Genomic DNA, 26189 nt, shown 5'->3' with positions numbered 1-26189 from the left:
AAGTCACACAGCACTTGTGAAAAGGTCATAGTAGAAGACCCCTTGAACACCACTCTATAATCCTGAGATGTAATCACTACGCTATCAGGCAGAATTTTAGTCTTGATGACATAGGCTAAAAATCTCCTCCCATAAGAACACTACCTGGAAGCCTAAACTCACCTCCAAAGCCCAGAGTGTTCCACCATGTACCAAATACATAGTTACAGCCTCACTGATTACAGCCTATCTCAGTCTAACAGCTTGAATTAATCACTGAAAGTAAGTACGTGCCCATTTCAAAACATGCTCCACATTTGCAAAATATGTTGACTGCAATCAGAAATATGCACACTCATGCAGATCATAAGAAAACAGAAGTCAATCTGATATACTTAAGACAATAAAGAAAAGATCAAATAGGGAGAAAAATGTTGTCAAAAATAAAAGTAACCAGTGCCAGGGGAAAAATGTATTTTCCTTCTCCACTGATCACGGACAAAGCATACCCTAATTTAAGATGGAATTAAGTTACTTAAAAGAAACATGAGAAATAAATATAGCAATTAGCCAGCAGGCAAATAATGACGCAGAGGGAAGCTCATAATTCAAAAGATGTATTGTCCATCATGTAACCAGACAGATCCACCAGGCACAAGCAGAGTGCTACAGCTGCAGTACTGGCTAAAGATGGTAAAAACCCAAGCCTCATTTATGATGCAAGATCTCATGTAAAAATAATCTCCTGAGGAAAAAAGATGACTTTTTAACATATTGATATGAACTGGCCTCAAAACATACTCACTTGCAGCTGCTTTTTCAAAAGCTTCCGTTTAAAGCCTTCATAAAACATGAACTGTATGGCAGGATTGAAGACCAGAAGCAAGGAGGGGAAAGTACCGTTCCATAAAGCTAAGACTCCTTCATCTCGTATTATCTGATGAAAGGCATCTGAGAAGAAAGGGGGGAAGGGAGGAATCATTAAAATTTTGAGTACAAAATTCTGACTGTAGGAGGTAAGAAAAGTTAAAGCATAAAATTCCAAGTGTTTAAAAGTCCACTGCAGTCTTTTCTGTGACTGTTTAATCTTCCATTCTAATCTGAAATTTAACAGAAAAACAGTGACAAAGGAGGTTCTTGCACATATCACCGTAACATAAACAAAGCTTATCACCTGCACAGATATCTTGCTTTCTTTAGTACAAGCTCAGCATCAACATTAAGGTCTTCTAAACCTTCCTCAAAATTACAACAATATATATTTATATTTTTAAAAGGAAGACAGCCTGAACATGTGGGTGAGGAAGAGATTAAAGTGAGTGAAGTTTAATCTGCAAATTGTCTGTCCAAACTCAGACCCCCACTACCACCTCACTGATCTCACTACTACTCCAGTATTTCTATGATAAGATACCTGCCTTTACAAAAGGTGTTTTAGTTACAGGTATGCATACTATAAACTCTTAATTACCATCAGAAACAGTCACGGCCAGTTTCCTGCAAAACTCAAATACAGCAAAGCAGAAGGGAAGCATACAGATTCCAGAGTGAAATCAGTTATGTGAACAAAAGCCTTCAAACTTCACAGTCCTTGATATATTTAATTTAATGAACTTTTCTTTGGTTGAAGACAATAACAGGCGCTTACCTATTATGCCTTTGTAATTGGTTGGTACGATGTCTTCATTTCTAAATTTTGCTCCCTGCAGCTTCAGACGCGTGTTCACCACCCAAAGAGGAGTGGTCAAGAGAACATTCACTACACCTAATACAAAACACAGCACAAAAAAATCAGCAAGAACCAGAAGATAATTTCAAATGTTTTCTTATTTAGTTTTACCCTGATTCACAGGCTACTGAAATTACTGGTAGGAAGAAGGAAATGCAATTAACACAGCATATGGGAAAGGTACAGGTACTTTTTAATGAGGTACTTCAGGTATCGCCCACAGTGCCACCACCACTGCACACAGCGGGAAGACATCCCTGCTACTCTTCCCCAAAAATAACACAAAAAAAACCCAAACCAACTAACCAAACAAAACCCAACAAAAGGTCACACCAGACAACAAAATACACCAAATGTGAACATGCTGAAGGAATCTTAAGTGAACTTGTTATCTTGCTGCATACAACACCACACTGGAGCACAAGATGCTCTACTTTTTCATGTCTTACTTCACTCCATTATGACTTGCTGCCTGCTTACTTTCAGAAACACAGTGGTAATGTTAGAAGGATTATTTTATAATGAGAGATCAAAACAGATAAATGCATGTAGCTTGATTACCAGAACAGAGCTCCTACACTGCCAAAAGAATGAGAATATCTAGCTTTTAGATTCGCTAAGTACACTGAAGGTGGAAAACACAGGATTCTGCAAATATTCTAAGTAAGGCTTAGAGTGGCAAGAGATTACACACAATAACAAAACCCAGCAGTAAAGCTTGAAAGTTGAGTACCAGAAAGTAGGATGGGGTAAAAAAAATAGACAAGCATACATAAGGCTGAAAAAAAAAAAAAAAAAAAAAAAAAAAGGAGGTGCTGCAAAATACAGCTCTAAACAGACAGGGAAAAGCATTAAGTGACATCCCTTCTGCAATCACCTGACACTGATCTCTCCTGTCCAGTAATGACAGAGGCACTTACTTTGAAGTAACTAAGTAAAAACAAGTTTCTGATCTTTCTTACTAATATTTCTGCATCACAGAAATTAGCAATTGCTTCTACATTGGTTGCTTTGGTAGGAATCCAAGTGACAGATTGAGTTACACTGAGATACATCAGGAACACTGAGATACTATGAGGAACAGTAAATCTGACAAAGGTGACACTTTACCACCTACATTGTGCCTCTTTGTTCTTTTTCTTTTCCTTAAAGAGGGTTCAGAAAAGCAGAATATAAACATAAATATATTTCAGTATCCTTCATAAGGACTACAGTGAGCTCTCCAAAGATGTTCTGAACAAAATCAAGAACTAGAAAAGGCAAGCTGCATTAATCTCTCTTAACCAAAGTCAATGTGATTACATTAAGGAGGAAAAGGTTAGAGCACAATCTATTTGTAATTTTTCACCAAGACCTAGTTAAAAGAAAAAGTCATAAAACTTTATCTTCCAGACTGGAAACATTTTTGGGTTTTTTTGTTTGTTCTGGTGGTTTTTTGTGTGGTTTGGTTTTGTTTTTTTAATGTATTTTCCTAATCTATATTTGCTAGCAGTAGTAGGAATGAAAGGTAGGTAGAAAGAATTAGTAAACGCCTTAAGTGGAATTTTTCAATTTATACCAGATACTATTCCACTATAAGGATATAATCTACTGACACTGAAGAAGTCATTTAGCTAACAAGCTGTTACTCTAATTCCTGTAGCCTTTGTTCCAGAATGTATAAAGCCAACTTAAGAATTTCCTTCCTTACTTTCCCCCGACTATTCAGCCATTCATTGTGACACTGAAAGTACAAGAAACTACCAAAAAGTAAACAAAAAGCCTCCCCCTACCCACTACCTCACAAGCCTTTCATGCAGAATTTTTTGTTAAATCAGCTTCTTTCAGTATGGTTGCACGAGCAATTGTTCCTGTGGAATATTACTGGCAAACACAGGCACACGGTAGTGATTTTTCACACTGGGTTTGCTAGAAAAGCCACTTAATGTCATCATCCCTTCAAAAAAAAACACTCTAGCATCCACATGAGAAGTAGGGATGAAAAAGAACATATAGTCCCACTTGACCTGAATATATCTAGGTACTTTCTGTCACTTTCAGTTGATAACCCTAAAAAGGTCTGAAAAGAGACACCCAAATGCTTACATTAAAAACTTACTTACCATAATTGAAAATATCTTAGAACTGGCATATATGTGTTTTCCTCTGAAATAAACTATCACCTTCCCTTGCCATTTGTCTTCAAAATCTCAATAATGATGCTTAGACACCATGGTAAAGAACACACCAGACAAATAAAATACTGTGCTTTGTGCCAGAATTCACTGTAGAACAGTTTATGCACTTATGAGGCAGGGAGGACACACAAGCAAATCAGATCTGTACAGCGAAGCAGCTCTACATACAGTGGGACGTGTAAGCACTCAGTGTGATCTCCACTGGACTTCATAAACAAAAATATTAGATATACTAAAAATCAATTTTGGATTAAATTGAGGTTTTTCAGTCTTACCTGCAACAACCCCAAGAACCAAGTCTTTTCCAGTGGTTGAATGCTGACCTTTGACCCAGAGACCTTTAAGACTATTAAATGTATAAAAATAAACAAAATTGGAACAGCAAAGGCTGGAGATAACAGGGAACCATCCTCGATATGGTGCCAACCTAATGGAGAGGAAAAAGTCATCAGGATCAGCAAAATATTTCTGATTTGGTTGATGTTACATGGATGGTCTCAGAGACATAATATGGTATTCTACATGCAACACTAACTAGATATGTCTTTATCAATAATGGTAACAAACCATACTAAACTTCTGACTGCACCATAAAACCAAAACAAAACAAAAAACAAACAAAACCCCCTTAAACACTTGTATATATGAATTGTAGTAATCAGGAATAACTGCACTGAAAAGGAGCTGTAGAGGTACAATATATTTACAGTGAGAAGCTTGGGGCTCACTCACTCCAAAAGTTAGTATTACCACCATATTTGCTCTCTACCAACAACCAGCAGTGAATTACAAACATCCAGGGATGAATACATGTTTGCAGTCTGTACGTTAGCATACATACTATCAGTCCAAACCGAGTACTAAAACACACAAAGGCATGACAAGAATTCTCATCTTTGTTGAGAAACAGGGTCATCAGTCCAATACAAAAGAAAAAAAAACAGTAAAGAGATGCTCAAATCTCTAAGGAAACAAAGCAATGCTTAATAAAGCTGGACAAAAAATAAAAAGACAACTACCCATTCAATACAAAATAAATAAAAAAAATTTAAAAAACACCCCAAACACTTAAGAAGAAAAAAATGTCTGGATTCTCACATAACGTTTCAAACCAGAAGACTAATTACTGAAATGAATGTATTTCACCAAGAGGAGTTTTCCAAAGGATGCAACCTGAGACATAAGACATATGAGATCTCCAGGTGAAAGGAATTTCTAACAAATGTCTTCCATTAAAATCTAGAGCAAATCAGTCAGGTAAGCAAGAAACAGATATCACCTACTGAAATTTAACAAGATCAATCAAATAGATGAAAAACTGAATACTGCCTTATGATTCACAGCTGTGTTATTTTTGAGGTGTTGTGAGTAATCATCATTGTGTATCATCTAAATCTATCTTAATTTAAAAATGATTTCATAACACCTGACTAACAAAGCTCCCTTCTCTGGCAGGCCTGAAGAGCCTGTAAAAAAAGGACAATTCAACAGCATGTTCTACAATATATCCAGAAAGAGATAATGATACACACCGTACACTGATATTGCATGGGACAGGTAGAGAACTGGTATCATATTAAGTGCATAAGAAATCTCTTCAACAGCTAGCAGTAATCATGGAGGCACTTTAGTATTCATCAGAATATTGAGAACACACAGAATATAAGGATCCCCAAGAAGGAGACTATAAAAGGTGCAAGGATGGTAAATGCAGCATCGAATCATAGAATAGAATCACAGAGTAATTAGGGTTGGAAAGGACCTTAAGATCATCTAGTTCCAACCCCCCTCCCATGGGCAGGGACACCGCACACTAAACCATATCACCCAAGGCCTCATCCAACATGGTCTTGAACACTGCCAGGGATGGAGCATTCACAACTTCCCTGGGTAACCCATTCCAGTGCCTCACCACCCTAACAGGAAAGAATTTCCTCCTTATATCCAATCTAAACTTCCCCTGTTTAAGTTTTAACCCATTACCCCTTGTCCTATCACTACAGTACCTAATGAAGAGTCCCTCTCCAGCATCCCTATAGGCCCCCTTCAGATACTGGAAGGCTGCTATGAGGTCTCCACGCAGCCTTCTCTTCTCCAGGCTGAACAGCCCCAACTTCCTCAGCCTGCCTTCATACGAGAGGTGCTCCTGTCCCCTGATCATCCTCGTGGCCCTTCTCTGGACTTGCTCCAACAGTTCCATGTCCTTTTTATGTTGAGGACACCAGAACTGCACACAATACTCCAGGTGAGGTCTCACAAGAGCAGAGGAGAGGGGCAGGATCACCTCCTTCGACCTGCTGGCCACACTCCTTTTGATGCAGCCCAGGATACGGTTGGCTTTCTGGGCTGTAAGCACACACTGCAGTCGGCTCATGTTCATTTTCTCATCAACCAACACCCCCAAGCCCTTCTCCTCAGGGCTGCTCTGAATCTCTTCTCTGCCCAACCTGTAGCTGTGACTGGGATTGCTCCCACCCAGCTGTAGGACCTTGCACTTGGCATGGTTAAACATCATAAGGTTGGCATCAGCCCACCTCACAAGCATGTCAAGGTCCCTACGGATGGCATTCCTGCCCTTCAGCGTATCAACTGAACCACACAGCTTGGTGTCATCAGCAAACTTGCTGAGGGCACACTCAATCCCACTGTCCATGTCAGTGGCAAAAATGTTGAGCAAGACCGGTCCCAACACCGATCCCTGAGGGACACCACTCGTTACTGGTCTCCAGCCGGACACTGAGCCATTGACCACAACTCTTCGTGTGCGGCCTGCCAGCCAGCTCTTTATCCACCGAGTGGTCCATCCATCAAATGGATGTCTCTCCAATTTAGAGACAAGGATGTCGTGTGGGACAGTGTCGAACGCCTTACACAAGTCCAGGTAGATGACATCAACTGCTCTACCCCTGTCCATCAGTTCTGTAGCCCCATCATAGAAGGCCACCAAATTGGTCAGGCAGGATTTCCCCTTAGTGAAGCCATGCTGGCTGTCACCAAGCACCTTGTTGATTTTCACGTGCCTTAGCATGCCTTCCAGGAGAATCTGCTCCAAGATTTTACCAGGCACAGAGGTGAGACTGACTGGTCTGTAATTCCCTGGGTCATCCATTTTCCCCTTCTTGAAAATGGGGGTTATATTTCCCTTTTTCCAATCGTCAGGAACTTCACCTGACTGCCATGATTTTTCAAATATGGTGGCCAGTGGCTTAGCAACTTCATTTGCCAGCTCCTTCAGAACCCACGGATGGATCTCATCAGGACCCATGGACTTGTGCATGTTCAGATTTTTAAGATGGTCTTGAACCAGTTCCTCTCCTACAGTGGGCTCAAGGTTCATTCTCACAGTGCCTGCGTCTGCCTTCCAAGACTTGGCTGGTTTGGTCAGAGCCTTTGCCAGTGAAGACCAAGGCAAAGAAGTCATTCAGAACCTCAGCCTTCTCCAAATCCAGGGTAGCCAGTTCTCCTGAGAGCTTCCTGAGGGAGCCTACATTCTCCCTAGTCTGTTTTTTATTTGCTATGTACTTGTAGAATCCCTTCCTGTTATCTTTAATACCTCTAGCTAAGTTTAATTCTAACTGAGCCTTAGCTTTCCTAACCTGGTCCCTAGCTTCCCAGACAACATCCCTGTACTCTTCCCATGCCACCTGTCCTTGCTTCCCCCTTTTATAAGCCTCTTTTTTCATTTGAATTTTCCTCAGGAGCTCCTTATCCATCCAAGGAGGTCTCCTGGCCCTCCTGCTGCACTTCCTTCTAGTTGGGATGCAACACTCCTGAGCTTGTAGCAGGTGATCCTTGAATATCAACCAAGAGTCTTGGGCCCCCCTGCCCTCTAGGGCTGTATCCCATGGAACCTTACTAAGCAGGTTCCTGAAGAGGCCAAAGTCTGCTCTTTTGAAGTCCAGGGCAGTGAGCTTGCTGCACGCTCTTCTCACTGTCCTGAGGATCTCAAATTCGAGCATCTCGTGATTGCTGCATCCAAGGCTGCCCTGGAGTGTCACATTTCCAACAAGTCCTTCCCTGTTGGTGAGCACGAGGTCAAGCATGGCACCTCTCCTTGTCGGCTCCTCTATTACTTGTAGAAGGAAGCTGTCTTCTACACAATCAAGGAACCTCCTGGATTGCTTGTGCCGGGCTGTACTGTCCTTCCAACAGACGTCAGGGTGGTTGAAGTCATCCATGAGAACAAGGGCTTGTGAGCATGAGGCTTTTCCTATCTGTCTATGGAGTGCTTCATCCGCAGGTTCTCCTTGATCAGGCGGTCTGTAACAGATCCCCACAGTAATGTCTCCCATAGCTATATTCCCTTTAACCCTGACCCACAAACTCTCTGTGGACTGCTCACCTGTCCCCAGACAGAGTTCCATACTCTCCAGCCTATCCCTAACATAAAGGGCAACTCCTCCTCTTTGCCTGCCAGGCCTGTCTTTTCTAAAGAGCCTGTAACCTTCCATTCCAACACTCCAGTCATAGGAGCCACCCCACCACGTTTCTGCAATGCCTATTATATCATACCCCCGCAGACGTGCACACATCTCTAATTCCTCTTGTCTGCTCCCCATGCCACGGGTGTTTGTATAGAGGCATCTGAGCCGAGCTCCAAATGAAGCCGGCTCATTGGCTGGAGCGGCTGGGATATCTCTACATTGCTCTGACCATTTATTACAGGTGCTGGCAACTGACTGGGTGTGTTGGGATGGAATGATGCCCCCCTCCCCCAACACATCTAGTTTAAAGCCTCCTTGACCAGTCTGGCAAGCCTCCTACAAAACTGCTCTTTCCCTTCTTTATCAGACCAGCTCCACCGGCCCCCACTAGACCTGGCCTACAAACTTGGGTCCCGTGTTCAAGGAACCCAAACCCCTGACTATGACACCACCCTTTTAACCATTTTAACCTGACTAATCCTCCTAGCTTTTTTTAGGTCCTCCCCTGTATCCTGGAGAATTGATGAAAGGACTATCTGAGCTCCAGAGCCCCTAACCACCTCCCCCAGGGCTCTGTAGTCCTTCTTTATGTTCCCCAGGCTGCTACTGTCTATATCCCTAGCACCCACATGTATCACCAGGAGTGGGTAATAGTCCGTGGGACTTACTAGAGCAGGCAGCCTCTCTGCCACATTCCTGATCCGTGCCCCCGGTAGGCAACACAACTCCCTTGAGACGGGGTCTGGCCAGCAGACAAGTGCTTCTGTCCCTTTCAGTGTAGAGTCCCCTACTACTATGACCTGCCACCTTTTCCTAGCAGCACCAGTAGAGATCTTCTTTACCAGGGCATCAGCAGGCTGTTTCTGGCTCAAGTGCGTTCCCTCATTAGCCCCCTGCAGGACAGCAAAGCAGTTCTGCGTGGGGACAGGGGATTTAGGGGGAAGCCCCTTGCTTTTGGTTGTCCTTTTCCTGCTTTTTTGGGTTTTTTTTTTTTTGTTTTTTTTTTGTCACTAATTCCCAGCTTCCCAGGTTAAAGGCCTCCTTCTTTCCTTCATGAGCTAGAGGTGAAGCTCAAGGCCCCTGCACAGTTTGGGCCAGGAACAAGCATTCCTGCTTACTCTCAGCTTCCCTGACATCTCACAGCCTATTAACAGCATCCCGCAGCTCAGCCACCTGCTGCAGGAGGACCTCCACCAGGGAGCACCGAGTGCAGCCCTGCCCATTGTGCACCCTCCCCTCACCAGACCAGTGCAGGCACTCTCTACACCCCGAGCTCTGCACTGCAGCCTCCCCTCTCATCTGCTCTGTCTGGGTGCCTACGCTGGCCACCGCCGGGGCAGCCAGAGCAGAGCTGCCGGACCAGGCCCTGGTCATACAGCCAGTGCTCACCATCCCGCTCGCCTGCCTGCGCGAACTGCCTCGACCCACTTTGTTTGGCACGCTCCTGATCGCTTGCATTCCCTGGGGCAGGTTTTTAACCAGTCAGGGCTGGTGCCACTGCTTCAGACTCCGCCCCATGTGAGTCAGCTGCTCGTGTCAGCTGAGCTGCTGGCTCCTGGGCAGGTCCTGTGGAGGACTTGAGGCTCCCTCGGTGGCTCTTGTCACTCTGAGTTGAGGCTCTTGGATGCTGATCTCCCCCCCGCTTCGGTGTTGAAGGTGTCCTCTCTCGAGCTACTCACCTCAGCATCTGACTGTTCTTATAATGCCAGGTTTTCATCTTGGATGCATCAAGTGCTCCTCCCTTCCATGTAGGTGGGAATACAGCACAGTATTAAGAGTGTCTCTGAAGCTTCAGGCTTAGCTAACCCAACAGTTACAAGTTAACTGACTATACAGTTAGCCATGGGTAGAATTAAAACAATTTTTGCATCACCTATCTTTTCTGTGCTGAAAAAGAAAGGGAGAAACACCCTTTAAGGGCCATGGCCTCTGAGAGGTTTAGTTTGGTTTTGCCTGATTTAGTAAGAAAAACTTCTAATGATTTTCAAATTAAACATCTTGCAGTACAAAACACAAAACCAAGACAAGAAACTATAGTTTATTTTAATGACTTGAGTTGTCAGTGCTATCACCTGTAATTCACACAGATCCTTCTGCACACAAATAAAACTTAACTTAAAACCTAACCTGTAACCTTGAGGAAAACTCAGTGTATACCAGTGAACATCTTTCATCTGACCTAGAAAAGGATGAAAGCAAAGCTGTTTAATAAAACTTCTACAGAATGTCCATTAGCTAAACCCATTTGCTTTATCTAGGTAAGAAAAGCAGTCTCACTAAAGTGTGATGTGTCTACAAACTCACACAAACAATACAGAATCACAGAATGGTTCAGCTTGGAAAGGACCTTAAGGTCATCTAGTTCCAACCCCTGCCACGGGCACAGATGCTTCACACTACACCGTGTCGCCCAAGGCTCTGTCCAACCTGACCTAGAACACTGCCAGGGATGGAGCATTTACCACTTTTTTTGGCAACCTGTTCCAGTGCCTCACTACCCTCACAGTAAAGAACTTCTTCCTTAGATCTAACCTGAACTTCCCCTGTTTAAGCTTATGATCTTGCATCACATTTCAGATTTATTGTTGGTTTGGGTTTTTCGTTGTCTCAGATACATCCCTAAAACTATAGTATCATTCATTGCTTAGCCAGGCCTTCCCAAAACCTTTGGAAGTAACAATGTTCCCCTCTTGCTAGAATTACTGTTTTTTTTCTGTTTCATAGGAAAAGTAGGACGACCACTTTTGCAGTCTCTCCACTTCAATTTACTTTTCTTTTTTTCTCTTCTTTCTTTCCTTTCTTTTTTTTAAAGGAAAGTTTACTTGCCACCCTCTTGTGACAAAGTAAATGAGGGAACGTGAACAAGAGAGATCACCAACTGACTGAGAAGTACTTGTGTGTGCAACTACCAACCGCTCAAGTTCAAAGCTGGCAAAACATTACTGGCCAAGCCAAACTTTCGGCAACTTCAATGTCCTGGAAGCTCTGATCTACTGAAGAGTTCCACGGATCCACTTAGGAAAATTAGTTGTAACAAAGACACGCATACAGCTGTTTTCCCAGCCAGCTCAGCTCAGATTGTGTGGCAAATGCTAAAGCACAGCATCGCTGAAAGTGAACCACTTTTAGATAGATCTTGACTCTCACCAGGATAAAGAATTACTTCTTGTTTACTTGCACATACTTTGGAGGACAGAAAACTTCCAACTGGGAAGCATACCTCAATTCTCCTGTTGAAAGTGGCTCAGCTGCCCAAGAGTTTCATCTTAGTTATGAGAAATGGACACACCCAAGATTCCAGGCAGACGAAGCTGGTTTATCAGGTACATGAAAGTACGTCTGCGTACAAACCTGCATTTCTAAGGAGGCACAGCTACCTCGCTAATGAAGGCACAGTTACACCACTGAGCAGATCAATTGCATACAGTGCTCAAGAAAATTAATCCAAATCAGCTAAAGATGAACACATAAGATGATGCAAATCATATCACACTTACATGAAGACAATTCAGAGTAAAAATGTGCCCACGCAGATATGGGCTAACTATTCCACTTTAAAACCAAATCCAAACTAGTTTTAGAGCTTTCTACATGAAAACAAGCAGAAAATTGGATTCTACTCACAGGCCTTCTTCTTTGATTATTTCCAGTAAGACTGCTGGTGTTGTCTTAGACTTCCGCTTCTCATCAACTGGAAAACAGAAGAATTGACCTTTTACACTATTCCAATTTTTAGCACTCATTTTCAAGTCCTTATCCTTCCTACTCTGAACATACCCCAGAAAAGCACATTTCCTCATAAAGAACAGATGTTACCTATTTCTGTAGCAAAACCAGAAAGTGCCTCCTTCATTTCATCTGCTACGTAAAGCTCCTTCCTTATTTTTTTTTCTTTTTATTCTTTGCCAGACTGGCATATTCTGTTGTGCACTGGAGTATCTGTCATTATATGTTCCTAACTGGATGGTTGCAACATGAAGGTAGGTTCCCATTAGGTAAGAGGCCAGAATTGGGCCTGCCTAACTGCTCTCAAAATGATGCCTTGGACTCCAGACTAGCACCTCCAGCAAAGCGAAGAGCTAAACCTTAGCAAAACACTGTCTCTTCCTTCACTGAAAGCTGCTCAACAGCAACATGGTGCTCGTTTCTCAACCACAGATTTCTGATGACCTGGCTGATGATCTCCTTCTAGTTCTTAATAGCACTTTAGGCACAGCTCTAAAACACTTGGTGATTCTGTGACTTTTGATTAGTTGGTAGAGCATTAGAACAACAAATTTTATACCCAGATGCATTTGTGTAGATACTGGATGTTCCCACTCTCAGTTCTAACCCCGATTTTTCCCTTTAAACCATCCTCAGGAATAATTCTAGATTAGTTTTCCATGATACTGCCCCGTGTTTTGAAGTGTTCTCAGCAGCCAAAAGCAACAACACACAAATGTAATCCTGTGTAATCTCACATCTTTATTTTTCTTTTTTTGCTCTTAGATAACCATTTAAAAGCCATGTCTGGCCATAGATCACACAGCTTTTCAGCTAGTTAAAAAGTTGCCCCATCTCCCAAAAGGCAGAATTACCTTCAGCTGAAAAACAGTGTTAGTGATTAAATGGTGTTAGTGTTGCACAGGTCAGATTCCTGTTCATGCAAGACAGGCCCCCTACAACCACCCTCACAAGTGCCCCAGCCAAGATGAACAGAAACACCATAATTCAAAGAAACTAGAGATTGACACTTACCCTGAAGTCTAAGCCTAGCTGTATCCAAAGGAAAAAACACAGTCATTGCAGTCATACTGCCCTGAAAAACAAAATAAACTGGCTATATAGTGTATCAGTTGAACTTTTGTTCATTAAAACCTGACAGTACATGTTTCTCAGGACTTAATCTAGCATGGTACTAAATTCTAATTTAGGCAATGAAGATCTGTCTACCAAGATGCCCCCTATGGCATGAAATACACATGATGAATTGAATCAGAAAATGGTTCAGGTTGGAAGGGACTTTAAAGCTCATCCAGTGCCAATCCCCTGCCATGGGCAACAACACTTTCCACTAGACCAGGTTGCACCAAGCCCCATCCAACTTGGCCTTGAACACTGCCAGGGATGGGGGAGCCACAGCTTCTCTAGGCAACCTGTGCCAGCGCCTCAACACCCTCACAGTAAATAATTCCTTCCTTATATCTAACCTAAATCTCCCTTCTGTCAGGTTAAAGCCATTCTGCTTTGTCCTGTCACTACTGGCCCCTGTAAAAAGTCCCTCTCCAGATTTCTTGTAGGGGGACCCTCTACGCACTGGAAGCTGCTCTAAGGTCTCCCTGGAGCTTTCTCTTCTCCAGGCCGAACAAGCCCAGCTCTCTCAACCTGTTTCCATTGGAGAGGTGCTCCAGCCCTTTGAGCATCTTCATCACCCTCCTCTGGACTTGCACCAACACATCCACATCCTTCTTGTGCTGGGGGCCCTAGAACTGAATGCAATACGCCAGGTGGGGTCTCACTAGAGCCAAGTAGAGGGGGAGAATCAACTCCCACGATCTGCTGGCCACACCCTTTTTGATGCAGCCTAGGACATGGTTGGCTTTCCAGGCTGCAAACATACATTGCAAGGTCGTGTTGAGCTTCTTGTCAACAAACATCCCCAGGTCTTTCTCCTCAAGGCTGCTTTCAGTCCAGTCTCTGTCCAGCCTGTTTTGTGCCTGCACCATCCCAAGAGAAGGACCTTGCACTTGGCCTGGTTGAACTTCATGAGGTTGGCACTGGCCCACCTCTCAAGTCTGTCAAGGTCCCTTCCCTCCAGCGTGTTGACTGCACCACACAGCTTGGTGTCATTGGCAAACCTGCTGAGTGCACACTCAATCTCACTGTCCACATTACTGACAAAGATGTTGAACAGCACTGGACCCAATACCAACCTGAGGGACACCACTTGTCACTGGTCTCCACTTGGACATCAAGTGCAACCATTCAGACACCTCCTTATCCACCGAGTGATCTATCCATCCATCAAACCCATGTCTCTCCAGTTTAATGACAAGGATGTCATGCAGGACAGTGTCAAATACTCTGCACAAGTCCAGGTAGATTACTTCACTCTCTCTTCCCTTATCTGCCAATGCTGTAACCAAATTTTTCAGACACAACTGGCCTTTGGTGAAGTCATGTTGACTGTCACCAGACACCTCATTTTCTGTGGCACAGTCTCCAAGAGGATCTGCTTCACAAACTTGCCAGGCACTAAGGTGAGACTGACCAGCCTGTAGTTCCCTGGGTCTTCCTTTTTAAAAAAATGGGGTTATGTTTCCCCTTTTCCAGTCAGTGGATCTTCACCAAACTGACACAGCTTCTCAAACATAATGGATAATGGCTTGGCAACTACAGCCACCACTTCCCTCAGGACCCATGGATGCATCTCATCAGCTTCCATGGTCTTGTGCACGTTCAGTTTCTTTAGATGCTCTCAAACCTGACCACCTCCTACAGAGGGCAGTTCTTCATCCTTCCAGTCCCTGCCTTTTCCTGACGTGATTTGGACAGTGTGGCTGAAGCATTTACTGGTGAAGACCGAGGCAAAAAAGTAAGTGAATACCTCAGCCTCCTCTATGTCTTGGGTAACCAGGTCTCCCATATCCTTCCAGAGAGGGCCCACATTTTCCCTGGTCTTCCTTTTATCACCAACATAACCTACAGAAGCTTTTTCTGTTGCCCTTGATGTCCCTGGCCGGATTTAATTCTGTCAGTCTTTATCTTTCCTAATCTGTTCCCTAGCTGCTTTAACAATTTCTCTGTATTCCTCCCAGGCTACCGGTCCCTGCTTCCACCTTCTGCAAGCTTCCTTTTTGTGTTTGGGCTCTTCCTTGTTCATCCACACCTCCTAGCATTCTTGCCTGACTTCCTCTTTGTTGGGATGCACCAGCTTGAAGGATGTGATCCTTGAATATTAACCAGCTTTCTTGGGCCACTCTTTTCCCCAGAGCTTTATCATGTCATACCCTATCAAAAAATCCCTGAAAAGTCCAAAGTATGCTCCCATGAAGACCAGGGTCACGAGCTTGCTATGCACCCTCCTTGCAGCCCTAAGGATACTAAACTCCAGCATTTCATGATCATTACAGCCAAAGCTGCTCTTGATCTTCACATTCCCCACCAGCCCTTGCTTTTCAGTGCAAACAAGGTCCAGCATAACCCCTCTCCTCATTGGCTCCTCTATCACTTGAAGAAGGAAGTTCTCATCAACACATTCTGGGAACCTCTTGGATTATTTATGTCCTGCTGTGTTGCCCCTCCAACAGATAGTGGGGTGGTTGAAATCTCCTATGAGGACCACAGCTTGTGAACATGAGGCTGTTCCTGTCTACACAGGGCCTCATCCGTGCAATCTTCCTGCTAAAGGTCAGGCAGCCTGTAGCAGATCCCCAGTGTAATGTCCCCTATCTCTGCCCTCCCTTTAATCCTGACTCATAAGCTCTCAGTCAGCTCTTCATCAACCCCCAGGCAGATGTCCATGCACCTCAGCTGGCCACTGACAGACAGGGTGACTCCCCCTCCTCATCTACCCTGGCTGTCCTTTCTGAAAAGCTTGTATCCTTCCATTCCAGCACTCCAGTCATAGGAGTCATACCACCACATCTCTGTGATGCCAATAAGATCATAGCCCTGGAGGTGTGTACACATCTCTAACTCCTCTTGTTTATTCCCCATGCTACGTATGTTTGCATAGAGGCATTTACATGGCCTAGGTGTACCAGATTCGCTTCTTGTGAATTCAACACCCTCTTCATTTCCTATGTGATCCAAACTTTAAAGCCTCTAAATGGAAAAGCAGGCAGTCTCCCTCCTTTACAAGAGGGTTAAGTATCTGCATATGCCCTTTTCAAGGTCCCTCTGGATCCCACCCCTTCCCTCCAGCATGCCAACTGCACCACACAGCCGTGGAGCTGTTGCCCCTCTCTCCCTGCCATCAGTTAGCTTCCTTCTTCTTTAGTACTCTAGCACTAATATTATATAGCTTTTGGAAAGGATATCTAACTCAAAAAGACCCAAGCTTGGTGGAAAGCCTGTTAACACTCTACAGTAGTGTTAAATGCATTAAGTGGCTGCTAAAGCTGTGGCACTCTTCTATTAGTAGCCATGCAAAGCATTTAAACAGTGGCAAGGTACAGGATACAGCTCGTAACACAACGACTGTGTTTAAAGCAAACTGCACAATGTAGACTGCACAATGTGACTTCAACTTTCCTAGAGCTAGAAATGCCATACATTTAAGTAAGTTTTGGCTCTGGAAACACTCTAGCTCCGGAGAAGGCTGCTTGGACCAATCTCTACAATCAGCAATAGAGGATTATTTTTCAGGTGGTGTTTCCTCACTAAGACAAATCTTGGCTGAAGTTTTAACAAGACTTAAGTTTTTCCAGCTTTCATAATAGCAGGTAGCAGATAGAATCATAGAATAGTTAGTGCTGGAAAGGACCTTAAGATCATCTAGTTCCAATCCCCCTCCCATGGGCAGGGACACCTTACGCTAAATCATATCACCCAAGGCCTCGTCCAACCTGCTCTTGAACACTGCCAGAGATGGAGCATTCACAACTTCCCTGGGCAACCCATTCCAGTGCCTCACCACCCTCACAGAAAAGAACTCCATCCTTATATCCAATCTAAACTTCCCCTAAGTTTTAACCCATTACCCCTTGTCCTATCACTACAGTCCCTAATGAAGAGTCCCTCTCCAGCATACTTGCAGGCCCCCTTCAGATACTGGAAGGCCGCTATCAGGTCTCCACACAGCCTTCTCTTCTCTGGGCTGAACAGCCCCAACTTCCTCAGCCTGTCTTCATACGAGAGGTGCTCCAGTCCCCTGATCATCCTCATGGACCTCCTCTGGACTTGTTCCAACAGTTCCATGTCCTTTTTATGTTGAGGACACCAGAACTGCACACAATACTCCAGGTGAGGTCTCACAAGAGCAGAGGAGAGGGGCAGGATCACCTCCTTCGACCTGCTGGTCACGCTCCTTTTGATGCAGCCCAGGCAGAAAGCCAGTTGGCTTTCTGGGCTGTGAGCGCATATTGCAGCCGGCACATGTTCATTTTCTGATCGACCAATACCCCCAAGTCCTTCTCTGCAGGGCTGCTCTGAATCTCTTCTCTGCCCAACCTGTAGCTGTGACTGGGATTGCTCCGACCCAGGTGTAGGACCTTGCACTTGGCATGGTTAAACTTCATAAGGTTGGCATTAGCCCACCTCACAAGCGTGTCGAGGTCCCTCTGGATGGCATTCCTTCCCTTCAGCGTATCAACTGAACCACACAGCTTGGTGTCATCAGCAAACTTGCTGAGGGCACACTCAATCCCACTGTCCATGCCAGTGGCAAAGATGTTGAACAAGACCAGTCCCAATACAGATCCCTGAGGGACACCACTCGTTACCGGTCTCCAGCTGGACACTGAGCCATTGACCACAACTCTTTGTGTGCGGCCATCCAGCCAGTTCTTTATCCACCGAGTGGTCCATCCATCAAATTGATGTCTCTCCAATTTAGAGACAAGGATGTCGTGTGGGACAGTGTCGAACGCCTTACACAAGTCCAGGTAGATGACGTCAACTGCTCTACCCCTGTCCATCAGTTCTGTAGCCCCATCATAGAAGGCCACCAAGTTGGTCAGGCAGGATTTCCCCTTAGTGAAGCCATGCTGGCTGTCACCAAGCACCTTGTTGATTTCCATGTGCCTTAGCCTGCCTTCCAGGAGAATGTGCTCCAAGATTTTGCCAGGCACAGAGGTGAGACTGACTGATCTCTAATTCCCTGGGTCATCCATTTTCCCCTTCTTGAAAATGGGGGTTATATTTCCCTTTTTCCAATTGTCAGCAACTTCACCTGACTGCCACGATTTTTCAAATATGGTGGCCAGTGGCTTAGCAACTTCATTTGCCAGCTCCTTCAGGACCCACAGATAGATTTCATCAGGTCCCATGGACTTCTGTACATTCAGGCTCTTAAGATGGTCTCAAACCATATCCTCTCCTACAGTGGGCTCAAGGTCTTCATTCTCACAGTCCCTGCGTCTGCCTTCCAAGAAAGACTTGGGTGGCGTGGTCAGAGCATTTGCCAGTGAAGACTGAGACAAAGAAGTCATTCAGAACCTCAGCCTTCTCCAAATCCAGGGTAGCCAGTTCTCCTGAGAGCTTCCGGACAGGGCTCACGCTGTCCCTAGTCTGTCTTTTATTTGCAATGTATCTACAGAATCCCTTCCTGTTATCTTTAACATCCCTAGCCAAGTTTAATTCTAACTGGGCCTTAGCTCTCCTAAGCTGGTCCCTAGCTTCCCAGACAACATTGCTGTATTCTTCCCCAGGCCACCTGTCCTTGCTTTCACCTTTTATAAACCTCTTTTTGCCTTTGAAGTTTCCTTAGAAGCTCCTTATCCATCCAAGGAGGTCTCCTGGCCAAAACACTTGAAACACATGAAAGGAAACACTTGGCCATAATTACCCGGTTATTTTAACCCATTTAGTCTCAGCTCTAGTCAAAAGGTTTGGTTCTACCCTCCCACATACTTGCTCCATGCCAGCTCATTCTCAGCACCTACAGTGTTCACAGCTGCATAGAAAGTAGGATTAATAAACCCATCTGACTAAAAACTTACAAGAAATAAATTTTGGTTAGAAGACAGCACAAAAACAAGTGCAAAAAGGAGCCAAAATATACTTCTTAATGACAGCTGCATTACAGCAGCTCTGAAACCAACCTCAAAACTCAATTGCACACACTTATGCACAGAACAGCCACAATACTACACAGTCACTGCAAGTTCCAACCTTTCCCTGTTCAATTTATCCTGCTTTCACCCTCTTGAATTGAGATTTATCCTGAACTGTACTCTCAAGGCAATTCATCCTACAGCAACACACACACTTGCCTTCAAAATCAGAAAATGTTAATGGGGAAATAGCTAGGGTGGTAGCATACAGGACAAATAGGTGGACACAAGGTACAGAACAGAGTATTTCAGTTGGATCTACAATGATGACCTAGTCCAACTGCCTGACCCCTTCAGGGCTTACCAAAAGTTAAAGCATGTTATTAAAGGCATTTTTCAAATGGCTCTTGAACACCAACAGGGATGGGGCATCAACCACCTCTCTAAGAAGCTTGTTCCAGTGTTTGACCACCCTCTCAGTAAAGAAATGCTTCCTAATGTGAAGTCTGAGCCACCCTTGATGAAGCTTTGAATCATTCCCATGCAATAAGCCTTAGAGGCTCAAACTGGTTTAAAACATATATAAAGCTACAGCCCAACAGAATGTCAAGAGATAAGTCAGCTGATCTAACAGATTACTGCCAATAAAAGGTAATTTGTATTCTCTCCCCTCCTTTTGCTAAATTGAGGAAAAGAAACTCAGAAAAGCAGTTACTTTTCTCCTAGTTTTATAAATGGAACAGCTGAACTATAAGGCAAGGAGACTGCCAGAAACATCATGTGGAGGAGACATGATTTCATGGCTGAAAGTAAGGGAAAAGAAAGGGATGAGCAAGACCAGCCCTTTCCCCAGCAACAAAACACCTTGAGATGAGCTGAGATTCCTTACTGATCACGCTTGAGGCGAGCAAGAAAAGTAAGTAACTCCTATTACTGACTTCATGAATGTATACTGAAATGCATGACCCTGTACTGTTGAAAGGGTGAGGCCTCACTGTCTGCCTTCCCACCACCTCCCTGTCGGCACTGAATCTTGGTGCCTTGCCACGTCAAGTCATGCTATTGCTGGATAATCGCTAGGACAGGTACAAACTGGTTTAAGCAATCCCAGCTCTTGGTCAACTGTGTTTGCGTCTCTGCCTCCTCTGTTCTGGCGGCATAACTTTTTGGGCACCTACACAATGATGCAAGAAGGAAACCAGTGTAACTGAATAAATAACTTTTTTCCACTGGGCTACTTCTTTAGCCTGATCAGTTCCCTGATGAGCCACAGCACCGTACAGAACAGTGCAGTAGCCAAGAAGTGGCAGTAAGCAGCCAGAACCAATGGACTGAGGCGACTGCTGCCAAGAAGAGGTATGCAGCCTAAAGTTTGGTTTCCTAAAAAATAACAATAATTTAAATACATATATAAAAGCAGCTTGACTACTCTCATAATATGCCTATAAAATTCTCATTCCTACAGCTTTTGTAACAGGAAGGTTTACTTTATAGCTATATGCAGAGCTAAGGAATACTTCTGTAATTCAATTAAAGCTCACAGGAAATCAAGCCCTGAGTTTTCTGCTGCTCAGAATTATTCAGTTGTCTCAGGTTTGACCAGGCAGCCTACAAGATATATGAACTTTGACCATAGCTGAACAGAAACAGAAACTATCATGTTGTGATCTGGCATGTTCTTCTGACTCATTACCTCAGGACAGTTCTGTGGGTTGCTTTTTCTCTTTTTTTCTTTAAAGTCTTGCACCACATCTGCACATCAATGTGCTTTATAATAATTTAAGCAAATGGTGAGACAATATCAGAACAGTTAGTACCCAAGTCAAAGATCTTACCAAAATGTATATATTACAGTAGTAAACAAATGTCTAAATTGATAAGCACACCTTTATTATGAGAAAAAAGTATCAAGGTATCCAGCATAAGGCAGTTAAGAAAGGACTTCTGTACAAGGGTACTGAAGTCCAAGAGCTCCAAAAAGCTCTGTCTTCCTTCATAGCAACATCACTGCTGACATATAAGCATCTTCAAGTACAATTGTGAATTTCTATTAACCTTATTAACACCACCAAGGGACTTGAGATACCATTTCATTACGTGTTTTAAATTTATGGCTGGATTTATAGGTTCGGTTTATAACACAAAATTTCTTCAGAAGTACAGCCTGGTTATAACGATCTGGAGACGAGATTGAAAACTTAACAGTGAAGGCTAGAAGTTGTTATCAGCTTCTGTACAGACCAGCAAAAAGAAAGCAAGCACTACTTCAATAACAAGATCACTCAAGAGTTCCATTTCATGAAAGTGGAAACAAAATCCCCACTGCCTTTGATACTTAAATAAGCAGACATCAAACACTTTGAAGAGCAGACAATAGCTCCATGTTTATTTATTATAAAGGCAAAAAAACCCTTTAAAGTATTTTTTCCCTTTAGAATCAGCCCTTATCATTCAATAACATTTAGTAACTTTCATCCTACAGAAGACATTGAGAGTTCTTCTAAAGACTCAAATTAGAACAGGAAGTTTGGCCAGAACAGTACATTGGCAACTGCCAAAACACAAGTTTAGGTGTTCTTGCCAGTCTGGAATAACCCAAGAGTACAGCTGCATCAGCTCGCTTGAAACCCATCAGAATGTCCGGTCCAAAATGCTACATTGAGCTAAAATTCTCAACCTATTGGAAGTACAAGGCTGATTTGCTATTTACAGAGCTAGCTGTCATTTGAGCATACAAGAAAATCTACAGAAATTAAACACTACTTTTTAATTTACAAGTGTCATATGAAAAATTGAATTCAATTATCCATACAATCCTCCTCTAGCTGCACCGTGCTTGCTTTATGCTTTGGTTAACACCTATGTATTACTTCATCCTTCACAACTTCTAAGTATTAGAGGGCCATGAAGATGCTCAGAGGGCTGAAGCACCTCTCCAATGGAGACAGGCTAAAAGAGTTGGGCTTGTTCAGCCTGGAGAAGAGAAAGCTCCAGGGAGACCTTAGAGCAGCTTCCAGTGCCTAGAGGGCCCCCCTACAAGAAATCTGGAGAGGGACGTTTTACAGGGGCCAGTAGTGACAGGACAAGGCAGAATGGCTTTAACCTGACAGAGGGGAGATTTAGATTAGACATTAGGAAAACAGTCTTCCCTGTGATGGTGGTGTGGCACTGGCACAGGGTGCCCAGAGAAGCTGTGGCTGCCCCGTCCCTGGCAGTGTTCAAGGCCAGGCTGGACAGGGCTTGGAGCCTCCTGGTCTAGTGGAAGGTGTCCCTGCCCGTGGCAAGGGGTTGGAACTGGGTGAGCTTTACGGTCCCTTCCAACACAAACCAGTCTGATTCTGATTTATGAGACAATTGCAGAAGGCAGATGTTTAGTACAACTCTTACACTGCACAGCTGAAGATGTCCCTCTACCCGAACTTCTGAAAGGCTTAAATTTTCATTGCTAATTAGATGCCCAACTTCAGACGCTTGGAGGCTCACTGTCTAAGGGAGCACACCTACAGCTCCTGTGGTGCTCATTAAACCCCACATCCAAAACTACAGACAAACACACCGGGGGGGGCTTGCAAGCGCGCTCTTACGGGATGGGTGGCAGAGCTGGGTCTCGGTGTCAAGGCGACCTCACGCCAACCCCTCTCCTTGTGACCATGCAGGGCCTGGTCCCACTTCAGCCCCTCAGCCGGGCTACCCCGCCTCCACACCCCCGAAGCCGCCCCTCAAGCGCGGGGTTCCCCTCCCGTGGCCCCTCAGTCAAAGGCTTAAGGCTGCCGGTTATCCCCCCTGGACCCCACCCTGCCGTCCGGCTGCTCCGCCCGCCTTTCCTCACCGCCGCCCGGGGCACACCCCACCGACCAGACCCCTCGGCCTCGGCCGCGTCACCACGAACGGGGGTGGAGACGCCCCCTTCCCCGACCCGGCGCCGCCAGCAGCGGCCCCTCAAGCCCCGACCCGCTCGCTCACCACGGCCCCGGACACGGCATGCACCAGGCTCTCGTAGGAGGCGATGGAAGACATGGCCACGGCTCCCGCGGGCTCGGCCGCTGCCCGCCCCGATGCATCCGCAGCACCGCCGACACCCTCCCGCTCCATGATCCCGCCCGCGCGGCGCGTCACGCCTGGCCCCGCGCATGCGCATCACCCGCTGAGCGGGAGCGGTGGAGGAGCCGGCCTTTCCGAGCGGGAAAGCGCGGTGGTCCCGCAGGGCGGCTGCCAACGCCCGCGGAAGGGGTGCGGGAACAGCTCGGGAAGGCTCTAGGCAGGGAACGTGAGCACCTAGCTGTGTCACTGGAAACACTGGGCGCTAAAAAGCAGTTGGATTGGAAGAACGGATACCTTCATGCGTTCCCTGTGTTAACAATCCTTCCCCTCTTCTTACCGTAGTCACCTAAGGAAAAATGGTAATTGAAGATAAAAATGAACATTCTCCTTAGCTTTGTATCGTGTTACTCCGCCATCTTTCATTCTCTTTCTGAACAGAAAAAATAACTTCATAACTTCTTGTTCATATTTGCAGTTAGTTCTTTGACCATAGCTCTCCTGCTGCCTCCTGGTTGAGCTGCAAGAGCTCCTACCACTTACACCCCATGGTAGGAATCACCATACCGTGCATTATCTAAACAGGGCAGTTAGCACATTACACATTGCCCAAGAGTTTTACCACCACAGCCCGACAGGCCATTTCCTTTTGGTAAGACATTCCTTCGTAAGGTGGCCCAATAACAGAGCACATGTCTTTACTTACCCCTTCCTCAAGAAAAATCCCATGATCTTTTGTGAGGGAGCGGGGCTGTAAAGAACACAGGCTAATCTGCCTGAGGCAAGCCTTTCTGTGTGAGAAAAACATTCCTCCGTTGCACTGCTTCAACATCCCTGTGCTCCAACATCAGTTGCTGACACTAGCAACTAAGAGGCCACAACTGTCAATTCTTTTATGAAAGACTGATACCATTGGTAGTCCCTATATTTCTTTTTAATAAGATCCCCTGTGATGGGTGCACCACTCTGAGTGAGCAGCACTTTGTTTCAGGCATCACTGATAAGCAGGCCTGACTGAAATGAGTCCGGCCATGCAAACCCTGGGCACTGTTCTAGGCTTCATCTTCTCAGGAATGAAGGAGTTAGGGCACATCTTACCAGGAACTAACAGTACCTGAGCTGGGCCTAGACAGAGCTGAAACTGCTACAGCTGCACAGCTGCACGTACACCAAAAGGGGGCTTGACCACGAGTCAATCACCTTATGCTGCATCTGCAGCTCTCATGAGCACATTTTGCTCTCCCGTGCACCAGTGGGCTGCTCGGCAATGACCTTCCTCTTGAGCAGGGATGCCTTTCAAGGTTACACCTCAAGGTTGAGAGACCCCTGACCCAGCATCTTGTACCTATAATGAAGTGACATCATACATTAGGCCTAGAGTGTATTGTATGCAGCATACAATATGTATGCTAACCCTAATACATATCCAGCTATAGCTTAATTATTACAAGTGTAGTAAATAGTAGAGTTGTTTAAATCCAAATCTAAGCCATTGTCAAATCACTGTTTAACTGCCATTCAATTATTGCTTAATAACCGTTCCATTACTATTTAGTTTTCATTTGGTCATCAATTAATTATCCTTTAATCATTGTTTAATCATTAATAAAACCCTATTAGTTAACCCCACAATGATGGCTTCTCTTAATAATTCACCTCTGAGACCCACCCAGCATGGGAAAGACTCAAACCTTAATGCAGAATTAAGGTGTACACAGTTCACTGGCTGTCTCCCATCACTAATGCAGCCAGGAGTATATTAGGTTTTACAAAACCAGGGAACAATTATGCAAAGTGACTTTGCACAGGCAGGCACAGGTGCTTTTGGAAACAAAAACCACCTTCAAGCAGGGCATAAACTCATATTACTGATGTTCTTTGTGCTTCTGTCCCTCTTGTGCAGCAGAACGCTTTCACTAAGAGTCAGTTTGTACTGCAGATTGGATTTCCATCATAAATGTACACCCAATCATTCTATACTATTACTATTCTATTTTGCAACACTTTTATAAGACACTATGCCCTGTATATATTGCAAAACAGCGTATTAACAGGTAACGCAGGTAACAGTTGCAGTATTCCAAACCCAACTTAATTTGGAACACACAGACCTAGTGAAGCTGCCCAAGAAAAACAAGGGAAACGCTATAGATTAAGTTAAACAAGACGTGCCAGTCTCTTCTGCAGGGGGGGAAATGGAACCTACCTATAAAAAGTCTCATAAAGACAATAGCTCTTCACAGAAACACCACAAATTCAACAGGTTTCCAGGCACACACATAATACATGCAAGTGGAGCTTACTGAAGCACAGAAGGGCCAAGTTACCTTTTCCTCCAATTTGTCAATTCTACTAGAAAGCCTAGAAGTGATCCAAGTTAAGCAGCCTCAAATACACATTTTCTGTATGTGAACTGCATTTCAGTAATTCCTTGTTTGCATGATTTTAACTCTGTAGATTCCTGTAGGAGGAACAGATCTTGAGAAACATTAACCTTGACAGATTTTCTTTGGCTGGCCCCCACCTTTGCTTCTAATTCATGACAAAGTAAGTTACTCCAGAAGTCAGACTTATCTGCCTGGGCACTGTGTCTTACCTTAGCAAATAAAGAATGAACTCTGAACTTAAACTTTACCCTAGTGCTCTCCTTATTCTAACATTAATTTACCAACCCCCCGGCCCCCCCCCCCCCCCCCCCCCCAAAAAAAAAAAAAAAACAACAAAAAAAACATGTCTCCTTTTATTTGCTTAGAAATTTGATTCATTAAAGTGAAAACATGTTAGGACAGATTTAATGACAACTTTCAGAAGCATTTCTGAATCTGTTGCAAAACTTTATCTTTCAGAAAAGGTTGATAAACTGGATCATACTCCCAGTACACCCAGATGAAAGCAACTAGAGATTAACAAATGAGACTGCATGTGCTGACAGTCTGAATCCATGACATAGTGCAGTGTTTGATCACGCAAACAGGGCAAGATCAGGCTGAAGTATAAGACCATGGAAAGACTAGCCTGCTCTAGAAGAAAGCCTTGTAATCACAAACATATTAAAAATCCCATTTCCTATGTATGTATGCGTGTGTGTGCTTTGCCTGAAGAGATTCTGACTGAGCCTCTGGGATGCTGCTGAGTCTTCCCT

The 26189-nt window shown here is 44.4% G+C and overlaps 1 protein-coding gene across 1 annotated transcript in view; it reads right to left on the bottom strand.

Moving 5' to 3' along the window:
* SLC25A17 (solute carrier family 25 member 17) overlaps window positions 1-23126 on the bottom strand; it is a 28860-nt gene extending 5734 nt beyond the window's left edge. The window contains exons 1-6 of the mRNA XM_062620455.1: window positions 22973-23126; window positions 13050-13110; window positions 11934-12000; window positions 4161-4312; window positions 1628-1744; window positions 785-930 (exon numbers count right to left, since the gene is read on the bottom strand). Of these exons, the coding sequence (XP_062476439.1) occupies window positions 785-930; window positions 1628-1744; window positions 4161-4312; window positions 11934-12000; window positions 13050-13110; window positions 22973-23101 (672 nt within the window). The 5' untranslated portion in view covers window positions 23102-23126. The remainder of the gene's footprint in view (window positions 1-784; window positions 931-1627; window positions 1745-4160; window positions 4313-11933; window positions 12001-13049; window positions 13111-22972) is intronic.
* Window positions 23127-26189: the final 3063 nt, after the last annotated feature.

The sequence above is a fragment of the Pezoporus occidentalis genome, unplaced genomic scaffold, assembly GCF_034315485.1.
Source record: "Pezoporus occidentalis ecotype Australia unplaced genomic scaffold, CSIRO_AGI_Poc_V1 ctg221, whole genome shotgun sequence".
NCBI lineage: Eukaryota > Metazoa > Chordata > Aves > Psittaciformes > Psittacidae > Pezoporus > Pezoporus occidentalis.
This window is presented reverse-complemented; position numbering and strand designations above follow the sequence as displayed.